This window comes from Orcinus orca, chromosome 4, assembly GCF_937001465.1.
Source record: "Orcinus orca chromosome 4, mOrcOrc1.1, whole genome shotgun sequence".
Lineage (NCBI taxonomy): Eukaryota > Metazoa > Chordata > Mammalia > Artiodactyla > Delphinidae > Orcinus > Orcinus orca.
This window is the reverse complement of record NC_064562.1, coordinates 88,662,016-88,681,138: the sequence shown is the minus strand read 5'-3', so window position 1 is coordinate 88,681,138 and position 19,123 is coordinate 88,662,016. Positions and strand designations below refer to the sequence as shown.

Sequence of the window (19,123 nt, the reverse complement as noted above, 5' to 3'; positions counted from 1 at the left end):
TTTTCAGTATCTGCTTTATTCTCCCCCCCCCGCCCCCCGTTTACAAGCCTCATGATAGCAGGAACTTCAGTGCCTAGAGCAGTGGCTTGCCCATAGTAGGGGTTTAATATTTTGTAAATAAGTGAATGCATAGAGTTCTAACCTGGGGATAGAGATTTAGGAGTTATTAGCTACACCCAGGTGGTAACTGAAGTCATGAGTGTGTTTGAGACAGTATAGGGAGAGAGTTTAGATTGGGGAGATAAGAGCTAGCACAGAATCCCCAGTGAGTAAGGGACAAGTGGAAGAGGAGGAGCTTGCAAAGAAGACTTGAGGAGGTGCAGTCTGGAGAGGTAAAAGAAAAGCCAAGCAGAGTATGGTGTTAGGAGAAGAGAGTATTTGAAGAAGAATAATAAACATTTCAAGACTGTCTTTCCTATAGTCGGATGTCTTTCACAGGGAAGATTTTACAGATTCCTTGAGAAACCTGTGTTTATGTTTATGATGCCTGTTTTTCATCCTTTTCCCTAAGCCTCATCTTCTTTTGGGCTTACTATGCAGTTTTAGCCAGTTTCTTCTCTTTTCCTTGTGGTGATGGAGAGCTGCTGGGGTAAATATTGATTGAGAGTTTGATATTAGAGGATGAAGGAATGGAGGGTGTCATGAGTTCTATGTTCCAGAAATAAGCATATTTATTAGAACATTGAAATGGGAGAAGAAACAGATGATGAAATAATATAATTAAAGGTAAAACATGTTATAATGCTTTTCTGAGATGAACATCGACTCAGGCAAAAATATTTAATGTTGGTTCCACTATACAGAAGGCTTGAAATTGAAATCTGTGACTAGGTTTCTTTTTTCTCTGCTGACTGAAATTAAGATGTTAGTTTATTTTATTATATTCGGAGTACATTGTTTATTGATTGTTTTATTTTGGGCTCAAGTTTTCAGAATTTGCTTAGGCCAAATTAGACCTTGTTAACCATCAGATAGACAGCAAGTAATTGCTTGATTGAAAGATAATTTGTATATTTAAGAGTTTGAGATCGACTTCTGAATAATTCAGATCACATGATAAAGTCAGAAACAGCTCATTAAGAGGCAGAGACTTGCTAAGGAATCCTTAAGTTTTTAAGGAGCATTCAAATGTTTTAAATTTTAGTAAAATCAGTTTTAATTTTGCTAATGACAGCAGATGTGTGGCAAACAGCCAGGGCTTGAGCTTAAAACAAACTTCTAGAGATATTCATGGATAGAATGTCTGGTTACTTATTGAAATCATAAAGATTCTACTCCAGTGATCCAGTGTAAGTTTATTAAGATGCTGGTGTGCAAAAAAAGTATTCATACATGTGTTTGAGCCATTTCTAGCACTTCTTGTTTGTGATTCTTTTTTGCTGCACTGGGTGGCTTGTGGGATCTCAATTCCCCAACCAGGGATTGAACCTGGGCCATGTCAGTGAAAGCCCAGAATCCTAACCACTAGGCAACCAGGAACCTCCCTGTGATTCGTAACACTATATAATTAGTAATGTCTAGACAGTTTGTGGTGAGAAGAATATCCAGAAGTATCAGTTTTAGGGCTTCCCTGGTGGCACAGTGGTTGAGAGTCCGCCTGCCGATGCAGGGGACGTGGGTTCGTGCCCCGGTCCGGGAAGATCCCACATGCCGTGGAGTGGCTGGGCCCATGAGCCATGGCTGCTGAGCCTGCGCGTCTGGAGTCTGTGCTCTGCAACGGGAGAGGCCACAACAGTGAGAGGCCCGCATACCGCAAAAAAAAAAAAAAAGTATCAATTTTAGAGCAACTTATTTTATGTGATTTGTTTGAATGACTTTGATCGTTGTAGAGACGAGGGTTGTCTGTGAAACTTTAGACAGTAGATTTCAGTTGTTCAGACACTAGGTGAGTGTTGAAAGTTTATTATTCTACCACTCTGTCCCTTCACTTTTCTCTGCCCAGGGCTGTATTCCCCAAAACAAAATTTTTAAGTAATTGATATATAGATTCTATAGATAAAGATACTTTAGAATTAGTTTGCTGTGTAGGTAGACAAAAATAAAATATCAGTTATTTAACTGATCAGTGTCAAATGTTATAAGCCATAGTTATTAATTAATTAAATAGAAGTGTTTTTAAGCCTTTTTTTTTTTTTACTAATATGCCATCATAACCTACTTAGGATCTGATGAATAGTTAAAATAAAGCCTTTTGGGATTTTCTGCACATTTTGGTTATCAAAACATACCATGTAGGAAGCAACCTAAGTGTCCATCAACAAGATGAATGGATAAAGAAGATGTGGCACATATATACAATGGAATATTACTCAGCCATAAAAAAACGAAATTGAGTTATTTGTAGTGAGGTGGATGGACCTAGAGTCTGTCATACAGAGTGAAGTAAGTCAGAAAGAGAAAAACAAATACCGTATGTTAACACACATATGGAATCTGAAAAAAAAAATGGTTCTGAAGAACCTGGGGCGGGACAGGAATAGAGACACAGACAGGGGCAGGACAGAATAGAGACACAGACGTAGAGAATGGACTTGAGGAGTACTCATATTTTGAAACACAAACTGGCGGAAATAAAAGCAGAACAAGGAAATCTGGGAAAGAACCAACTATAGAGCTTACAAATAAAAGTGTGATCACTAAAGTAAGAATTTAATAGATTAAATAGCCATAGTCAAGTAGAGAATTAGTAAATTGAAATTCACCCTGAATGAGCATAGGAAAGCAAAAAGATTTTCCAAGAAAATGAAAAAGCTTTAACAAGGCATGAAGCTCTAGCCTATATTTAATAGGCATTTCAGAGAGAGAGAGAGAGAATAGAGAAATGGTGTAGAAATTATATATAAAGAGATAATGGATGAGAATTTTTCAGAATTTGAGAAAAACAAGGATCTTCAGATCAAAAATACACTTTTAGTACTAAACAGGGTAAATGAAAAGAAACCCATAGATTTCAAAACTGAAACAAGAAACAACCCAACTTAAAAGTTGCCAAAGAGAAAGTCAGCCTGCTATCAGTACAATTGTTGCCCTCTTGAAGTAGACTTTTTATCTGCAACAATATGCAGAAAATAAGGGAGGAGTATTTGGAGTAATAGCCATGAAAGGGTAAGAGGAAAAATAAATGTTACCCTAGAATTTTATACTTGTCTAAATAATCATTCTAGAGGGAAGGCAAAATAAAAACATTTCACATATATAAAGATGACTATCATTTACTACTAACCTACCCACATTAAAAAAAAAACTCTTCAAATATGTATTTCCATAAGATGCAGAGTAAACTCAGGGAAAGAAGCGTTGGGATATAAAAGGGACAGTGAAAAGCAAGAAGTGGATAAAATGTGTTGGAAAGTTAATTATTGATAGTAAAAATCATAAACATTTTATATTAAATGCTACAATTTTAGTCAAGAGTAATAAGATAGAAGAAGTTTTCAGTGGTTAAAGGTTTTTTTCTTGTTCAGAGGAAGGTAGAGATGGGGAATAACAGATGGTTAGAAAGATTTATAGGAAAGTTATGTATGTTAAATTTCTAAATGGAATCATGAAAACAGTAGAACTATAATCTTATAAATTTGAAACCAGCATGGGCGTGGGGTGAGAGGAGGATATAGAAAACTTTATAAATCTAACAGATGGCAAGAAAGGCAAAAGAAAAATAAAAGCAAAGGAAAAAAAGTATGGTAAACCGAAGTCAGACGATAAGGTGGCAGAAGTCTAAATCAGGTAACCAAGTAGTCAGTCAGCTTTCATGGTGTTGCCTATCATTTATATATACTCATATTCTAAATATGTAGAAATGGTTCATTTCCATTTATTTCATCATTTCCACCTCTATATAAAATAAAATCAATATTTCCTTGATTCCATCCTCTTTTCCAGCTCTTACTAAAGTCCAGATATTGCTTTCACTTCCTCATCTCCCATTCTCACCTCAACCTGTTGCTCTGTCCCTACTCTTCCTGCTGAAACTGCTGTTGTCAGAAGGTTGCCAGTGATCTTCATGTTGCTGATCCAGTTTTCACTTCTATCCTCTTTTCCCAAAAATACACAAATATCTACTTATAAATCAATTATTATTTTAAACATAGAGGTAATGTAGGAAAGTGGTTAAGAGAGGAGACTAATCGAAATGACTTGGGTTTCAATCCTGACTGTGCTTCCATGTTTAAAATACTAGCTGTGTGACTTTGAGGGAAGTTCCAAAACTTCCTGAATAAGATGAAGATAATAATAGTACTTACCTCAGAGCAGTTTTGTGAGGATTAAATGAAATAATGCAGGTAAAACACATAGTGTACTGTATGTGGCACATGGCACATACTTAGTAAATGTTAGCTATTGTTAATAAGCTCCAAAATGTTATATTATTGAATGAAGATATGATAAAAGGTTTTAAGGGTGAGATTTTTATTACAAAATATTTGATACATATAAAAGAATACATGCTATGTATATGTAAGTTAGAAAGCATAATAAAATCAACGCCTGGGAATTTACCACCTAACCTGAGAACCTTGCATTCTTCTTTTTAAAACCTTTTAATTTTATTTATTTATTTATTGTTTATTTGCAAGCTGCATGCGGGCTTCCTCTAGTTGTGGGGAGCGGGGACTACTCTTCATTGCGGTATGCGGGCTTCTCATTGCGGTGACTTCTCTTGTTGCAGAGCACGGGCTCTAGGCACGTGGGCTTCAGTAGTTGTGGCACACGGGCTCAGTAATTGTGGCTCGTGGGGTCTAGAGCGCAGGCTCAGTAGTTGTGGTGCACGGGTTTAGTTGCTCCGCAGCATGTGGGATCTTCCCGGACCAGGGCTCGAACCCGTGTCCCCTGCATTGGCAGGTGGATTCTTTTTTTTCTTTTTTTTTTTTGAGGTACGCGGGCCTCTCACTGTTGTGGCCTCTCCCGTTGCGTAGCACAGGCTCCGGATGCGCAGGCTCAGTGGCCATGGCTCACGGGCCCAGCCACTCCGCGGCATGTGGGATCTTCCCGGACGGGGGCACGAACCCGTGTCCCCTGCATCGGCAGGCGGACTCTCAACCACTGCGCCACCAGGGAAGCCCGAGGCTATCATCTCTTCATATGTTTATTGGTTATTTGTATTTCCTTTCCTGTGCAAGTTTGTTCTTGTCTTCTGCCCTTTTTTTTTCTAATGGGTTGTCTTTTTGTTAATAGATCTGGAGGAATTCTTAAATATTCTTGATAGTTATCCTTTGTTGATTATATTTGCTGGATATATCTTCTCCTATTTAAGTCATGAATTTACCTGGAATTGGTTGTTTATGGTGTGAGGTAGATTACAGTTTTCTTTCATTAAATTTTTTGGAGGGGAGGGAGTTGTACAGTTGTTCCAATAACCACTTAATCGTCATCCTTTCTTCATTGAATAGTATCTATAGAACAGTTTTGGGTGGAAGAATCGACAGCATGTGCCCTTGTTTTAAAGTGATGCATCTAAATTTTCACCATTGAATGCAATATTTGTTATAGGTTTGCTTTACCCTTTAAGGAAGTTCCTTTTTGTCCTAATTTTCTTAAAAAGGTTTGAAACTTGTACGGGTGCTGAATTTTATTAAATGCTCTTTGTTTAGCTCCTGAAATGATTCTATAGTTTTTCTCCTTCAATCTGTTAATGAGGGGAATTAATAGCTTTTCTAATGTTTAACTAGTCTTTCATTCCTAGGATAAATCCAACTTGGTCTGTGATAATATTATCTTTTTTTTTTTTTGGTGGTACACGGGCCTCTCACTGTTGTGGCCTCTCCCCTTGCGGAGCACAGGCTCCGGATGCGCAGGCTCAGCGGCCATGGCTCATGGGCCTAGCCGCTCCGCAGCATGTGGGATCTTCCCGGACCAGGGCACGAACCCATGTCCCCTGCATCGGCAGGCAGACTCTCAACCACTGCGCCACCAGGGAAGCCCATGTGATAATATTATCTTTTTTATACATTGCCAGATTGTCAGCTAATATTAATTAAGTTTATAGGTTTGTATGAAAACAACTGCTTAATATCTTTTTAAAAATGAACTTTACAGCAGAGAATATTGGTGCAGAACTGAAAGCTCCACTTATTAAGCAAGAACCTCTCCAAGTAAGAGGTAAATATATTTTATTCTATTTTTTATTATAATGGTGTTTTGAATTAACTATATAAAGTTAGTTTATATAGAGCTCTTTATAGTTATAAGGGAATGTTCATTTTTCTTTAAATATATTGACCATAACGATTTATTCTATTTATAAACTAATTTTCTACTGAAGTTTACTTTGCATTTTAATCATAAATTTTATGCAAGTTCTTTTTTCAAAAGCCCAAAGAAAGGAGTAATGGCAAATAAAAATCATCAATTGCTTTATCATTTTTAGAAAAGTAATGTGATTAATAAAGAAAAAGAGGCCAACACCTACAGCTTGTTCAAATCCAGGTAGAGTTTGGACATTCTTGTCTGATTTCCTTTTCTGGGAGTGATTGAGTGATGAAGGAATTCTTGTTTGCAGCTCTCTTCTTTATAACGTGCTATGGCTTCCATCTCCAAAGTAGCATGTTTCATGGAGGTACTAATTCTGTGATTAGGAGCACCATGGCTTTGGTGTCAGATAAAAGTGGATTCAATTTGTAACTTCAGGATATACTAGCTGTATGACTTTGGGCAGTTTACTTTATTTCTCTGAGCCTTAGTTTCCTCCCTATAAGATTGTGCTAAAAATGGGACTTCTTTTCTAGGATAACTTTGGAGATGATAGTGTACAGTCACAATTAAGACTACTTAATGTTGTCTTATCATCAGTAATCTGGGCTAGGACAGGCCAACAGGGATTTCTAGCTACTTTGAAGAAATTATTAAAAAGTAATGTAAAAAAAAAACCTAATCTTTTTGAAGAGCAATGTAATTCTCCTCTCTGATCCTGAGAAGTGTATTTGGACTTAGAATTTTAGGATTTTTAGAGTAAGGTAGTTTAGAGAAACTCATGCAAAAAGAAACCTGAACTTCTTTATATACTTTTTTTCAAATAAGGTTTTGGTTTTTATATTGAACTTTATTTTTGAAATGTTCTTGTTAACTATTATTTGTGCCTTTGATTTTAATAGTTCGTGTGTTATTTTAAGATTCTTTTTACCTACTGTAGTGATGGATAATTTTAGTCTTAATTTATTCTTTCAACTTGTAAGTACAATAGAAAACTCAATAGTTACTAGACATTAGAATAGAATATGAAGTGGCTAGGTAACAATTTTCAGAGGTTTGCTTATGTTATTTGTGTTTTGTGACCAAAAGTCTCACTATAAAAATGAACAGACCAATGTTGACTGTAATTTTTAATTCATAGACTATAATTGATGCCAAATTGGTATTTTATTTTATTATTGATGTCTCTGGCTTTTTTATGAACAGGTTGATACTTGATAACAGGAAAAATTTAGAAGGCAGTATTTTACCTATAGTCTATAATTAACTTCCTATAATTTTTAACTGATAAAAATGTTCCTTATAGTTACTTCATCTTCGTTACATTATGTAAAATTGCCCAATGACTTTCAGACTTTTTTGACTGCAACCCACTTCAGAAATACTAATGATCTAGTATATATATAGATTACTATATGTAACTGAAACAAGTTTTCACAAAAAGTGCTTGTTCTTCATTATGTGCAGTACTCTTTGATTACTTTCTATTTTCATTTTTTATAAAATGCTGGTTTCACCAGTGTTTGTAAAACACCGAACCAATGTCTAATTTTTTATTGAAACTTCAGTTCATTTTCATTTAGACCCTAAGCAATTTAAATTGTACTGGTACGATTTAAACAGACCAGTAATACCTATATAAGGTATCCTTTAGACAAAGGGTTGACATTTTGTCATCAGTTACTGATGAACTATGGAGATAAAGCTGGGTGGGTACAAGTGTAATTCTGTCCTGTTCTGTACTTAGAGTAAACTTCTTTTTTTCTGACGCCATTCAGTGCATCACGAAAAACAGTTTTCTATGGAATTTATTAGTGAATCCACTTAAAACTCAGCATATGTTCATCTTCAAATGTGACTTCCAACGTACATATTTAGTATGTTTTCCTATATTTTTGGTTTTAGTCAAAGCAGTCCTTAAAAAGAGGGAATATGGACCAAAGTACACTCAGAATAATTTCATCACTGGAGTCAGAGCAATGAATGAGTTCTGCCTCAAATCCAGGTACAGTAATTTTTTAAAAATGGGGTAGTTCTATCTAAATCTAAATAACCAGTTATTTCCTAGAATTTGTAACCCGCTAACATCCATGTGGAAACTTTACCATGGCTCCTTCCTAAATTGAAGAAGTATTTTTATTCAGTTAAAAAAATGTTACAATTTTGGGGCTTCCCTGGTGGCGCAGTGGTTGAGAGTCCGCCTGCCGATGCAGGGGACGCGGGTTCGTGCCCCGGTCTGGGAAGATCCCACATGCTGCGGAGCGGCTGGGCCCGTGAGCCATGGCCGCTGGGCCTGTGCGTCCGGAGCCTGTGCTCCGCAATGGGAGAGGCCACAACAGTGAGAGGACCGCGTACCGTGAAAAAAAAAAAAAGTTACAATTTTTAGCTTACTAAACTGAAGGCTGCTCCAGCACGAGCAGTTCCAGTGTTTCTTGGTTCCTTTAACTCAAAAAGGTAGGTTCTTCAATATCTTTGTGTCACACAAGAACCTTAGGAGTTTATTGTTATGTTAATATGTAGTAAAATTATCGATAAGTTTATTTGCATATTTGTATAACTTTAAAATTTTGGTTTTTTTGGTAAAGCAGTTTTATTATGTTTATGTTCACACTCCAGCTGTGATTCACGTTGAGTATAAATTATTTTCCTTCTCTCTGGTATCTTGTTATTAATTTTCTTGTAATTAAAGAGATTTAGTGAGGTATTTTCCACAAATTTAAACTTTTCCCCCTCTTTTGTGTGTTTACCTAGAAAAACCATATTTATGTGCAAGATATCTTGGTAATTTTGACATCAGGTGATCTAGCCTCCCTCACCCCACCCCACCCCCAGCCCATGGTCATATGATCTATGGTATAATATCAAGAAATAAGGATTCCTGTAATCAGTTTTATAACTTCCATAACTATTGAAACAACAACCAATTATAATAATGATATAAAACTATATTCTGTTTCACATACAACAATTTTGTGAGTTAAGTAGGTTAAGTATTGCTATCTCCACATCATAGGCCAGGGAACATAATAAAGAGTGATGATGTAGCTTACTTAGTGAGTCAGTGACAGAGAGGGAACCAGAATATATATCTTTCGTTACTTGGTACAGACTTTTTTTTTTCTTTTTGTTTTTTGCGGTACGTGGGCCTCTTGTGGCCTCTCCCGTTGCGGAGCACAGGCTCCGGACGCGCAGGCTCAGCGGCCATGGCTCACGGACCCAGCCGCTCCGCAGCATGTGGGATCTTCCTGGACCGGGGCACGAACCCGTGTCCCCTGCATCGGCAGGCGGACTCTCAACCACTGCGCCACCAGGGAAGCCCCAGACTTTTTTTTGATGTGTGATAGTTGATTGTTAAACTTACTTTATTTTATTTTTACTTTTTATTTATTTATTTTTTGACTGAGCCACACAGCTTGCAGGATCTTATCCCTGACCAGGGATTGAACCCAGGCCACGGCAGTGAGAGCCTGGAATCCTAACTATTAGGCCACCAGGATACGCCCCAAATTTTTATTTATAGGTCTTTTCGTTGCTATTACAAACTTTCCTTAGGAAGACCAATGATCAAATTTAGTATGACTATTTAGCAGTGACTTGATGAATGTATTAACCTTTCAGAATTTAAGAGAAAGGAAAATAATTAAATAGCATGAAATTGACACATATTCTTTATAACTTGGTATCTATGAATGATATTACCACTTAGTATTAATCTGGATATAAACAAATGACTGTAAATTTTAAATTTAAATTCTTAAATAGAGGGATAATACTCTAATCCATGTTCTTTCCACTTTTCACTTTCTTTCTTCATACATCAGACATTGCAATGGTGTGTCCCTAGCAGATAAAATGCAAGCACTAATAAAGGAATTGACTCTCTACATATTATGTTATGGTATCTATATTGAGCATCAAGAATAATTCTTAGTGTTTCAGCTGTCTCTAAGTCACTTTTGTGTACAAAATGTCATCTTTAAACTGCTTTTTATAGGCTATACAGATTTAGCTATTAAAATGAGGATCAGTGTAGTGGCTTTTATCTGCCCTTAATCCTTTTAAGTACATGAACCATATGAACCTTGTCTGAATAAATTCAACATATTTCTTTCTTCAGTGATCTAGAACAACTTCGAAAAATCAGACGACGAAGTCCTCATGAAGATACCGAGTCCTTTACTGTATACTTGAGATCAGATGTGGAGGCAAAGTAAGAATATAGTTCTTTTAGAATAAAAATACAAGCTGAATTTGGGATTAATAAAAATGTATTTTAGACAGACTTAGAATTTTTAAAATGACATGTTTTAAAAGCAGAATATTTTTACATTTCTAAATTTATCTGAGAGTTACTAGTATGTACTAGTTAGCAAAAAAAGTCATAATTTATGAGAAAACTTGCTGTTGAATTCACTCATACTGTTTAGATTTAATTTAGAAAAATTTAAGTGCTTTATATTTTTCCTAAAGGACCTTATGCTTTGTTGTTAAATTCTCATATAGTTTTAGTTATCTAGATTTAAATATGATTATAATAAAGTCATTAAAATTGTCATTGTTGGTGGTCGTGTGTACATAGATCTTTGGAAGTTTGGGGAAGCCCTGAAGCTCTTGCCAGAGAGAAAAAACTTCGTAAGGAAGCAGAAATAGAATATAGAGAAAGTAAGTATATTAAATTTACAGCTGAGTTAACTGAAAAGCAACTTGTAAGTAAGACTTGTGCCTATAATAACTATGCCCTCCCTAGTGGTTGCCCACCTCTTGGCTTTGGCTTTGTTGCTTCTAGCAAATACCAGTTTTCATTTTGGGATTCAATTATTTTATAAAAACAGTATTATTTGTTTTCTCCTCTATAGCTTTTTAAAGATCATGAGAGCAAGCAAAGGTAGTTTGTGGTTTCTATAAGATATATGAATATTAAAACTTAGGGTCTGATTTGAAGATTGTACCTGTTTAAAGGTAAATCCTAGTTTCTAAGGGATTTTGGCCTCTCAGAAGAAGCAAACAGCTGTTGCGCATCTTTATATTCACAGATATGCTAAGGAGAGCTGCACTTAAATCCACAGGAATGAAATGTTTAGTTTCTTTTTTTAAAATTTGTTTTTCAGTGAGGTAACATTGGTTTATAACATATATTTCATGTGTACAACATTATATTTCTACTTCTGTTTACCCTACAGTGTGATCACCACCAAAAATTTAGTTTTCATCTGTTACTGTACAGTTGATCCGTTTTACCCATTTCACCCTCAAGTAACCACTACTGTTTTCTGTATCTACATTTTTGGTTTGCTTTGGATTGTTCATTTATTTCATTTGTTTGTTTGTTTTTTATATTCCACATATGAGTGAAATCATATGGTATTTACATCTCTCCATCTGACTTGTCTCACTTAGCAGATGGTAAGAGTTTGCCTTTTTTATGACTGAGTAGTATTCCATTGAGTAAAAATACCACATCTTTATCCATTCATCTGTTGTTGGGGGCTTAGGTTGTTTCCATATCTTGGGTATTGAAAATAAATGCTACAATGAACATAGAGGTGCGTATATCTTTTCTAATTAGTGTTTTCATATTCTTTGGATTAAATACCCAAAAATGGGATAGCTGGATCATATGGTAATTTTATTCTTAATTTTTTGAGGAATCTCCGTACTGTTTTCCTTAGTAAGCTGCACTAATTTGCATTCCCATCAACAGTGCATATGGTTTTCCTTTTCTCCACATCCTCACCAACACTTGTTTTTTCTTACCTTTTTGATACTAGCCATTCGAACAGGTGTGAGGTGATGTCTCATTGTGTTTTGATTTACATTTCCCTAATAATTAGTGATGTTGAACATCTTTTCATATTCTGTTGGCCATCTGTATGAAAAAATGTCTTTGGAAAAAATGCCTATTCAGCTCCCCTGCTTTTTTTTTTTTTTTTTTTTTTGCGGTATGTAGGCCTCTCACTGCTGTGGCCTCTCCCGTTGCGGAGCACAGGCTCCAGACGCGCAGGCTCAGCGGCCATGGCTCACAGGCCCAGCCGCTCCGTGGCATGTGGGATCTTCCCGGACCGGGGCACGAACCCGTGTCCCCTGCATCGGCAGGAGGACTCTCAACCACTGCGCCACCAGGGAAGCCCTCCCCTGCATTTTTTAATTGGGTTCTTTTTGTTGTTGTTGTTTAATTGGGTTGTCTGTATTTTTTGGATATTAACCCCTTATCAGATATTTCATTTCTTTTCCCATTCATTAGGTTGGTTGTCTTTTCATTTTGTTGACGGTTTTTTTTTGCTGTGTAGGAGCTTTTTAGTTTGATGTAGTCCTGTTGGTTTATTTTTGCTTTTGTTTCCCTTACCTGAGGAGGTATAGCTAGAAAGATAGAGTGAAGACCGATGTCAGAGTGTACTGCTGCTTATGTTTTCTTCTAGGAGTTTTATGGTTTCAGGCCTTACATTGAGGTCTTTAATCCGTTTTGTGTTGATTTTTGTATAAGGTGTGAGATAATGGCCTAGTTTCATCTTTTTGCATGTAACTGTCCCATTGTCCCAATTTTCCCAACTAATGAGTTGAAGAGACTGTCCTTCTTCCATTGTATGATGTTTGCTCCTTTGTCATAAATTAATTGTCCATATATGTGTGGGTTTCTTTCTGGGCTCTAAATTCTGTTCCACTGAAGTATGTCTCGTTTTCTGCCAATACCATGCTGTTTTGATCACTATGGCTTTGTAATTTAGTTTGAAATCAGGGCATGTGATACCTCCAGCTTTATTCTTTTCTCTCAGTATTGCTTTGGCTATTTGGGGTCTTTTGTGGTTTCATAAAACTTTTAGAATTTTTTGGTTCTATTTCTGTGAAAAATGTCCTTGGGGTTTTGATAGGGATGTGTTGAGTCTGTAGCTGAAATGTATTTTTTTTTTTAAATTGGGGTATAGTTGTTTTACAATGTTGTATTAGTTTCTACTGTACAGCAAAGTGAAGTAGAGTTCCCTGTGCTATACAGCAGGTTCTCATTAGTTATTTTATACATATTAGTGCAGTGTATATATGTCAATCCCAATCTCCCAATTCATCTCATCCCTCCTTTTCCCCCTTGGTGTCCATACATTTGTTCTCTATGTGTGTCTCTATTTCTGCCTTGCAAACAGGTTCATCTGTACCATTTTTCTAGATTCTACATATATGCATTCATATACAATACTTGTTTTTCTCTTTCCGACTTACTTCACTCTGTATGACAGTCTCTAGGTCCATTCACATCTCTACAAATGACCCGGTTTCATTCCTTTTTATGGCTGAGTAATATTCCATTGTATATATGTACCATATCTTCTTTATCCATTCGTCTATCAATGGGCATTTAGGTTGTTTCCATGACCTGGCTATTGTAAATAGTGCCACAATGAACATTGGGGTGCATGTTTCTTTTTTTTTTTTTAATAAATTTATTTATTTTATTTATTTGTTTTTGGCTCCTTTGGGTCTTGGTTGTGGTGCATGGGCTTCTCATTGCAGTGGCTTCTCTTGTTGCCAAGCACGGGCTGTAGGCACATGGGCTCAGTAGTTGTGGCTCGTGGGCTCTAGAGCACAGGCTCAGTAGTTGTGGCACACAGGCTTAGTTGCTCCATGGCATGTGGGATCTTCCTGGACCAGGGTTCGAACCCATGTCCCCTGCATTGGCAGGCGGATTCTTAACCAGTGCGCATCGGCAGGCGGACTCTCAACCACCGTGCCACCAGGGAAGCCCTATTTTTAGTTTTTTTAAGGAACCTCCATACTGTTCTCCATAGCGGTTGTATCAATTTACATTCCACCAACAGTGCAAGAGGGTTCCCTTTTCTCTGCACCCTCTCCTGTAGCTGAAATGTTTACTTTTTCTTTTTTTTGGCTGCACTGCACAGCTTGTGGAATCTTAGTTCCCTGACCAGGGATTGAACCCGTGCCCTCTGTAGTGGAAGTGCAGAGTCCTAACCACTGGACCACTAGGGAATTCCATGAAATGTTTACTTTTTTTTTTTTTCTTTGCGGTACGTGGGCCTCTCACTGTTGTAGCCTTTCCCGTTGCGGAGCACAGGCTCCGGACGCGCAGGCTCAGCGGCCATGGCTCACGGGCCCAGCCGCTCCACGGCATGTGGGATCTTCCCGGACCGGGGCACGAACCCGCATCTCCTGCATCGGCAGGCGAACTCTTAACCACTGCGCCACCAGGGAAGCCTGAAATGTTTACTTTTGATGAAAGAAATACATGTGGGTGTCAGGGAGCCCCAGAATTGTGGTATCACTATTCAGTTAATGGCTTCCATTGGGTTTCTTTATAGGCAATACAGGTGCTAATATAGGATATGATGAAATCTTCGAGTAGGGCGTAATCCATTGGGGAATTAGATACTTGTACTACAGTTACAGTTCTGCTACTCTGTGGAACTGAACGGTAATGTGGCAGGATTAAAGTAGAGATAGACGTGCTAGTATTTGCAAAAATTAGACTTTTTTTTTGGTCAGGCTTTATTTAGGAGGATTCTGACTTCTTTAACTATATTTCTAAGTTCTGCATAGGACCAAGGCTTAAAGGTGACAATATTTCCTTCTCATGAGTTGGTGAAATTTCTAGGTGGAAATTATGAGACAGTTGTGGTCAGTAGCACAGGAAGAAAAGGGGTTGGGAGAGTGTTTTAAGTGTGTGGGTGTTCAGTGTCAAGAGGGACAGCAGTGGGTAGGAAGGAGATCAGGAGATCGGAAGAGCATGAAGAAGACTTGCAGGGAAGGAAAGAACAAAGTAGGCAAAGTCGTAGTGCTCAACTTCACTTTGGCCAGTGGAAACATCTCACATTGGCTCCGAAGTCCTTTTGTCATAATCCAGGTACTGTTGTAGCATCCTTGCTTTTAAGTACAATAAGATATTTCAGGTTTATTTAGTATATTTCCTGCCCCAGATTGGGAATCAGCCATTTCTAATAGGAGACCCTTTCCTTTTAATAGGAAATAAAATTGAGAGACCTATGGGCATTAGGGATACTCATTCTTAACAGGTTGATGTATTTTTAAGGTCTTTTCAGTGGACAGAGCTAGGAAGTACTTTTTGTTTCTTAAGAAAAAACACATAGGTTATTCTGATAAACATTGTTTCTTTTCTTTTTGTATCTCTTACACTGAAAATCTTATTTCTTAATTCATTAACATAATTAATTACATTTTTGGTTTGTTCTTATGTGGGTATACACACATATAGAGAGAATACAGTGTAGTTTCAAACTAACAGGATCGATATTGCTATCAAGGTGTTTTAAGATTTCTGGTTTTTTTTTTTTTGTCATCATTATATATCCCACGAGGGAGATATATAGTCAAATGTCTATCCTTTAAAGTCACTTTTAATTTCTCATTGTATGGATAAACCATCTAACAGATGTAAAATTAGCTTCATTTGTTTCATTTTGCTTTACATTTTGAGAAATTATTTTTATTTTATCATTTTGTAAAATGTTTACACAATTCCAAAGCGACCTTTACCAGACAAAACACTTCAGAGAAGTTTAGCTCCCATCCCTGTCTTCTCTACCCTACTCCCTCTCTCTAACATGGGTAACTGTTTAAAAAATTAGTTTGGGGTCTTTCCTGGTGGTGCAGTGGTTAAGCATCCACCTGCCAATGCAGGGGACATGGATTCAAGTCCCAGTCTGGGAAGATCCCACATGCCGCAGAGCAGCTAAGCCCGTGCACCACAGCTACTGATCCTGCGCTCTAGAGCCCGCGAGCCACAGCTACTGAAGCCCGCGCGTCTATAGCGTGTGCTCCATAACAAGAGAAGCCACCGCAGTGAGAAGCCCGCACACCACAACAAAGAGTAGCCCCCGCTTGCTGCAACTAGAAAGCCCATGCACATCAACAAAGACCCAACACAACCAAAAATAAATAAAATAAAATAAATTAATTAAAAAAAATTTAGTTTGGGGGTTATTTTTTCCGTTTAAAAATTGCAGGGCTTCCCTGGTGGCGCAGTGGTTGAGAGTCTGCCTGCCGATGCAAGGGATGCGGGTTCGTGCCCCGGTCCGGGAGGATCCCACATGCTGCAGAGCGGCTGGGCCCATGAGCCATGGCCGCTGAGCCTGCGCGTCTGGAGCCTGTGCTCCACAACGGGAGAGGCCACGACAGTGAGAGGCCCACGTTCCGCAAAAAAAAAAAGCAATAAAATAGCATACATACTGGTAATTTAGACTCCCCTTTTCATAAATAAGGCATACTATGCATACTTTCTGTGCTTGCTTTTTTTTTTTTTTTACTTGATAATATGTCCTGGAGAATATTCCATAGCAGGAAATAGAGACATTTCTTCATTTCTTTTATAATACTCCATTTTGGGGGGTACAGCATAGTTTATTCAGTTATTTCCTCCTTCTGTCATTTCCAGTTTTTTGCTAGTAAAATAATGATACCATGAATAGCCTTGTACATATATTAAAGGAGATATTTAAAGTACGGAATTTGAGAAAGCACGGTAATAGAAAAATATTTTTTCCTGTATTTTTAAACTTTGAGCTAACAATGAAGAGTTGGTTCTTGTATTTTTTAGTTAATACTGAGAAGAGACTCTTAGCAAACTGCCTTTATCTCATTGCAAAAATACAACATAAAATTTATCATTTTAACTGTTTTTATGTGTACAGTTCAGAAGTGCTAAGTATATTCACATTGTTATGAAACATTTCCAGAAAATGTTCTTCTGGAACCTTTTTCATCTTGCAAAACTGAAACTATACATGTTAAACAATTCCCTTCTCCCTCTCCCTCGAGCCCCTAGTAACTACTATTCTTTTTTCTGCTTCTATGAATTTGACTACTGTAGATACCTCACATAAATGGAATCATACAGTATTTGTCTTTTTGACTAAGTTATTTCACTTAGCATAATGTCCTCAAGGTTCATCCATGTGACAGGATTTACTTCCTCATAAAGTCTAAATAATATTCCATTATATGCATATACCACATTTTGTTTATCCATTTATTCGTCCATGGATGTTTTGGTTGCTTTCACTTCTTGCCCATTGTGAATGGTGCTGCTGTGTGCTGCTGTGAATTTGGGTGTGAAAATACCTCTTTGAGACTGTGCTTTCATTTTTTTTGCGTATATACCCAGAAGTGGGATTGCTAGATCATATGGTAGTTTTTTTTTTTTCCAAGAAGATGTTGGGGGTAAGAGTTTTATTAATTAATTAATTTATTTTTGCTGTGTCCGGTCTTCGTTTCTGTGCGAGTGCTATCTCTCGTTGTGGCAAGCGGGGGCCGCTCCTTATCGCGGTGCACGGGCCTCTCACTATCGCGGCCTCTCTTGTTTCAGAGCACAGGCTCCAGAAGCGCAGGCTCAGTAGTTGTGGCTCACGGGCCTAGTTGCTCCACGGCATGTGGGATCCTCCCAGACCAGGGATCGAACCCGTGTCCCCTGCATTAGCAGGCAGATTCTCAACCACTGCGCCACCAGGGAAACCCCATATAGTAGTTTTTAATTGTTTTGAGGAACCTCCATGTTTTCCATGGCAGTTGCAATATTTTATAATCCTACCAACATACTCAAGATTTCCAATTTCTCTACATCCTTGCCTATACTTGTTACTATTATTATTATTTTTTTGACTGTGCTCTGTGACGTGCGGGATCTTAGTTCCCTGACCAGTGATCAAACCTGTGCTCCCTACATTGGGAGTGTGGAGTCTTAATCACTGGACCACCAGGGAAGTCCCTATACTTGTTATTTTCTGTTGGTTTTTTTTTGTTTTTGTTTTTTTTTGATAGTAGCCATTCTGATGGGTGTGAAGTGATACCTCCTTGTGGTTTTGATTTGCATTTCTCTGATGATCAGTGATACGAGCATCTTTTCATGCACCTGTTGGCCATCTGTATATCATCTTTGGAGAAAAGTATTCAAATCCTTTGCCTGTTTTTTTTTTTTTTTTGCGGTACACAGGCCTCACACCGTTGTGGCCTCTCCCGTTGCGGAGCACAGGCTCCGGACGCGCAGGCTCAGCGGCCGTGGCTCACGGGCCCAGCCGCTCCGCGGCTTGTGGGATCTTCCCGGACCGGGGCACAAACCCGTGTCCCCTGCATCGGCAGGCGGACTCTCAACCACTGCGCCACCAGGGAAGCCCCTTTGCCTGTTTTTTAATCAAGTTGCAAATTCAGATTTCTTCTGATAACATTTTTGTTGGTAGCTAGTAGAAGATGATTTAACATAGTCTTAGAATAATTGTGTTAATCTAAAATGTGACTGATAAGAATATGTATGACCTAAATGTATTGTGTAATTCTTTTCTTATAGGGCTATTTAGAAACCAAAAAGTATTGAGAGAATATAGAGAGTTTCTGGGAAATACCAAGGTAAGGATATCTTTCTGTTAATGTTATGTGTGTATGTGTTGCACAGAAAATCCTAGTATCAGTCCATGGTGAAAATCTAGCATGTCTGTGATCCTGTACCAAGATTTTCTTAAGTAGATTGTAATTTACTGAATTACAGTCTCTTTGCTTCTGTCTGTTTTTCTTAAAATTAAAAAAAGTGGGACATAAGTTCTCTTTAAATTCATAACTGTGTTATACACATAAGCATATAGATATAGATGATTTATTCTGTTAGATTTTTAGCAAGATTTAGCTCTTGTATACACCTTTAATTTCCTTTATTCTTTTTCCTTCTACTCTTAACCTTGTTTAACATTCAAAGTGCTAATCCTCTGCTTGTACCCAAGAAGCTCAGCCCTTAGAGGAGAAAATTGCACAGCCATTTTGATGATTTTTTTTCTTTATTATATAAGTGTACAAAATCTATGGACACTCAATATTTGTCAGTCTTACTAAACTTCCATAGTACGTTCACTCTTCCATTCTGTGAAATACTTACTGCATACCTTTTCCTCTCTTCCCAAACTTCCTGCAGACGCGCTTTCCCTCTTCAGCT

The 19,123-nt window shown here is 37.7% G+C and overlaps 2 protein-coding genes across 6 annotated transcripts in view; both read left to right on the top strand.

Moving 5' to 3' along the window:
- The window catches only part of TMEM33 (transmembrane protein 33), a 67,852-nt gene extending 63,853 nt beyond the window's left edge, over positions 1-3,999 (top strand). The window contains exon 9 of the transcript XR_007477284.1: positions 3,503-3,999. The gene's annotated coding sequence lies outside the window, so the exon portion shown is untranslated. The remainder of the gene's footprint in view (positions 1-3,502) is intronic.
- Positions 1-19,123, top strand: part of SLC30A9 (solute carrier family 30 member 9) — a 73,655-nt gene that overhangs the window by 17,163 nt on the left and 37,369 nt on the right. For 4 of the 5 annotated variants that reach the window (XM_049709587.1, XM_049709588.1, XM_012532483.3 and 1 more), the window contains exons 3-7: positions 6,037-6,099; positions 8,095-8,194; positions 10,307-10,399; positions 10,769-10,851; positions 18,488-18,546. In XM_049709587.1, the coding sequence (XP_049565544.1) occupies positions 6,037-6,099; positions 8,095-8,194; positions 10,307-10,399; positions 10,769-10,851; positions 18,488-18,546 (398 nt within the window). Of the gene's footprint in view, positions 1-6,036; positions 6,100-6,367; positions 6,427-8,094; positions 8,195-10,306; positions 10,400-10,768; positions 10,852-18,487; positions 18,547-19,123 lie in introns of those variants that run through there. The other variant, XM_049709590.1, reaches the window with a different exon arrangement.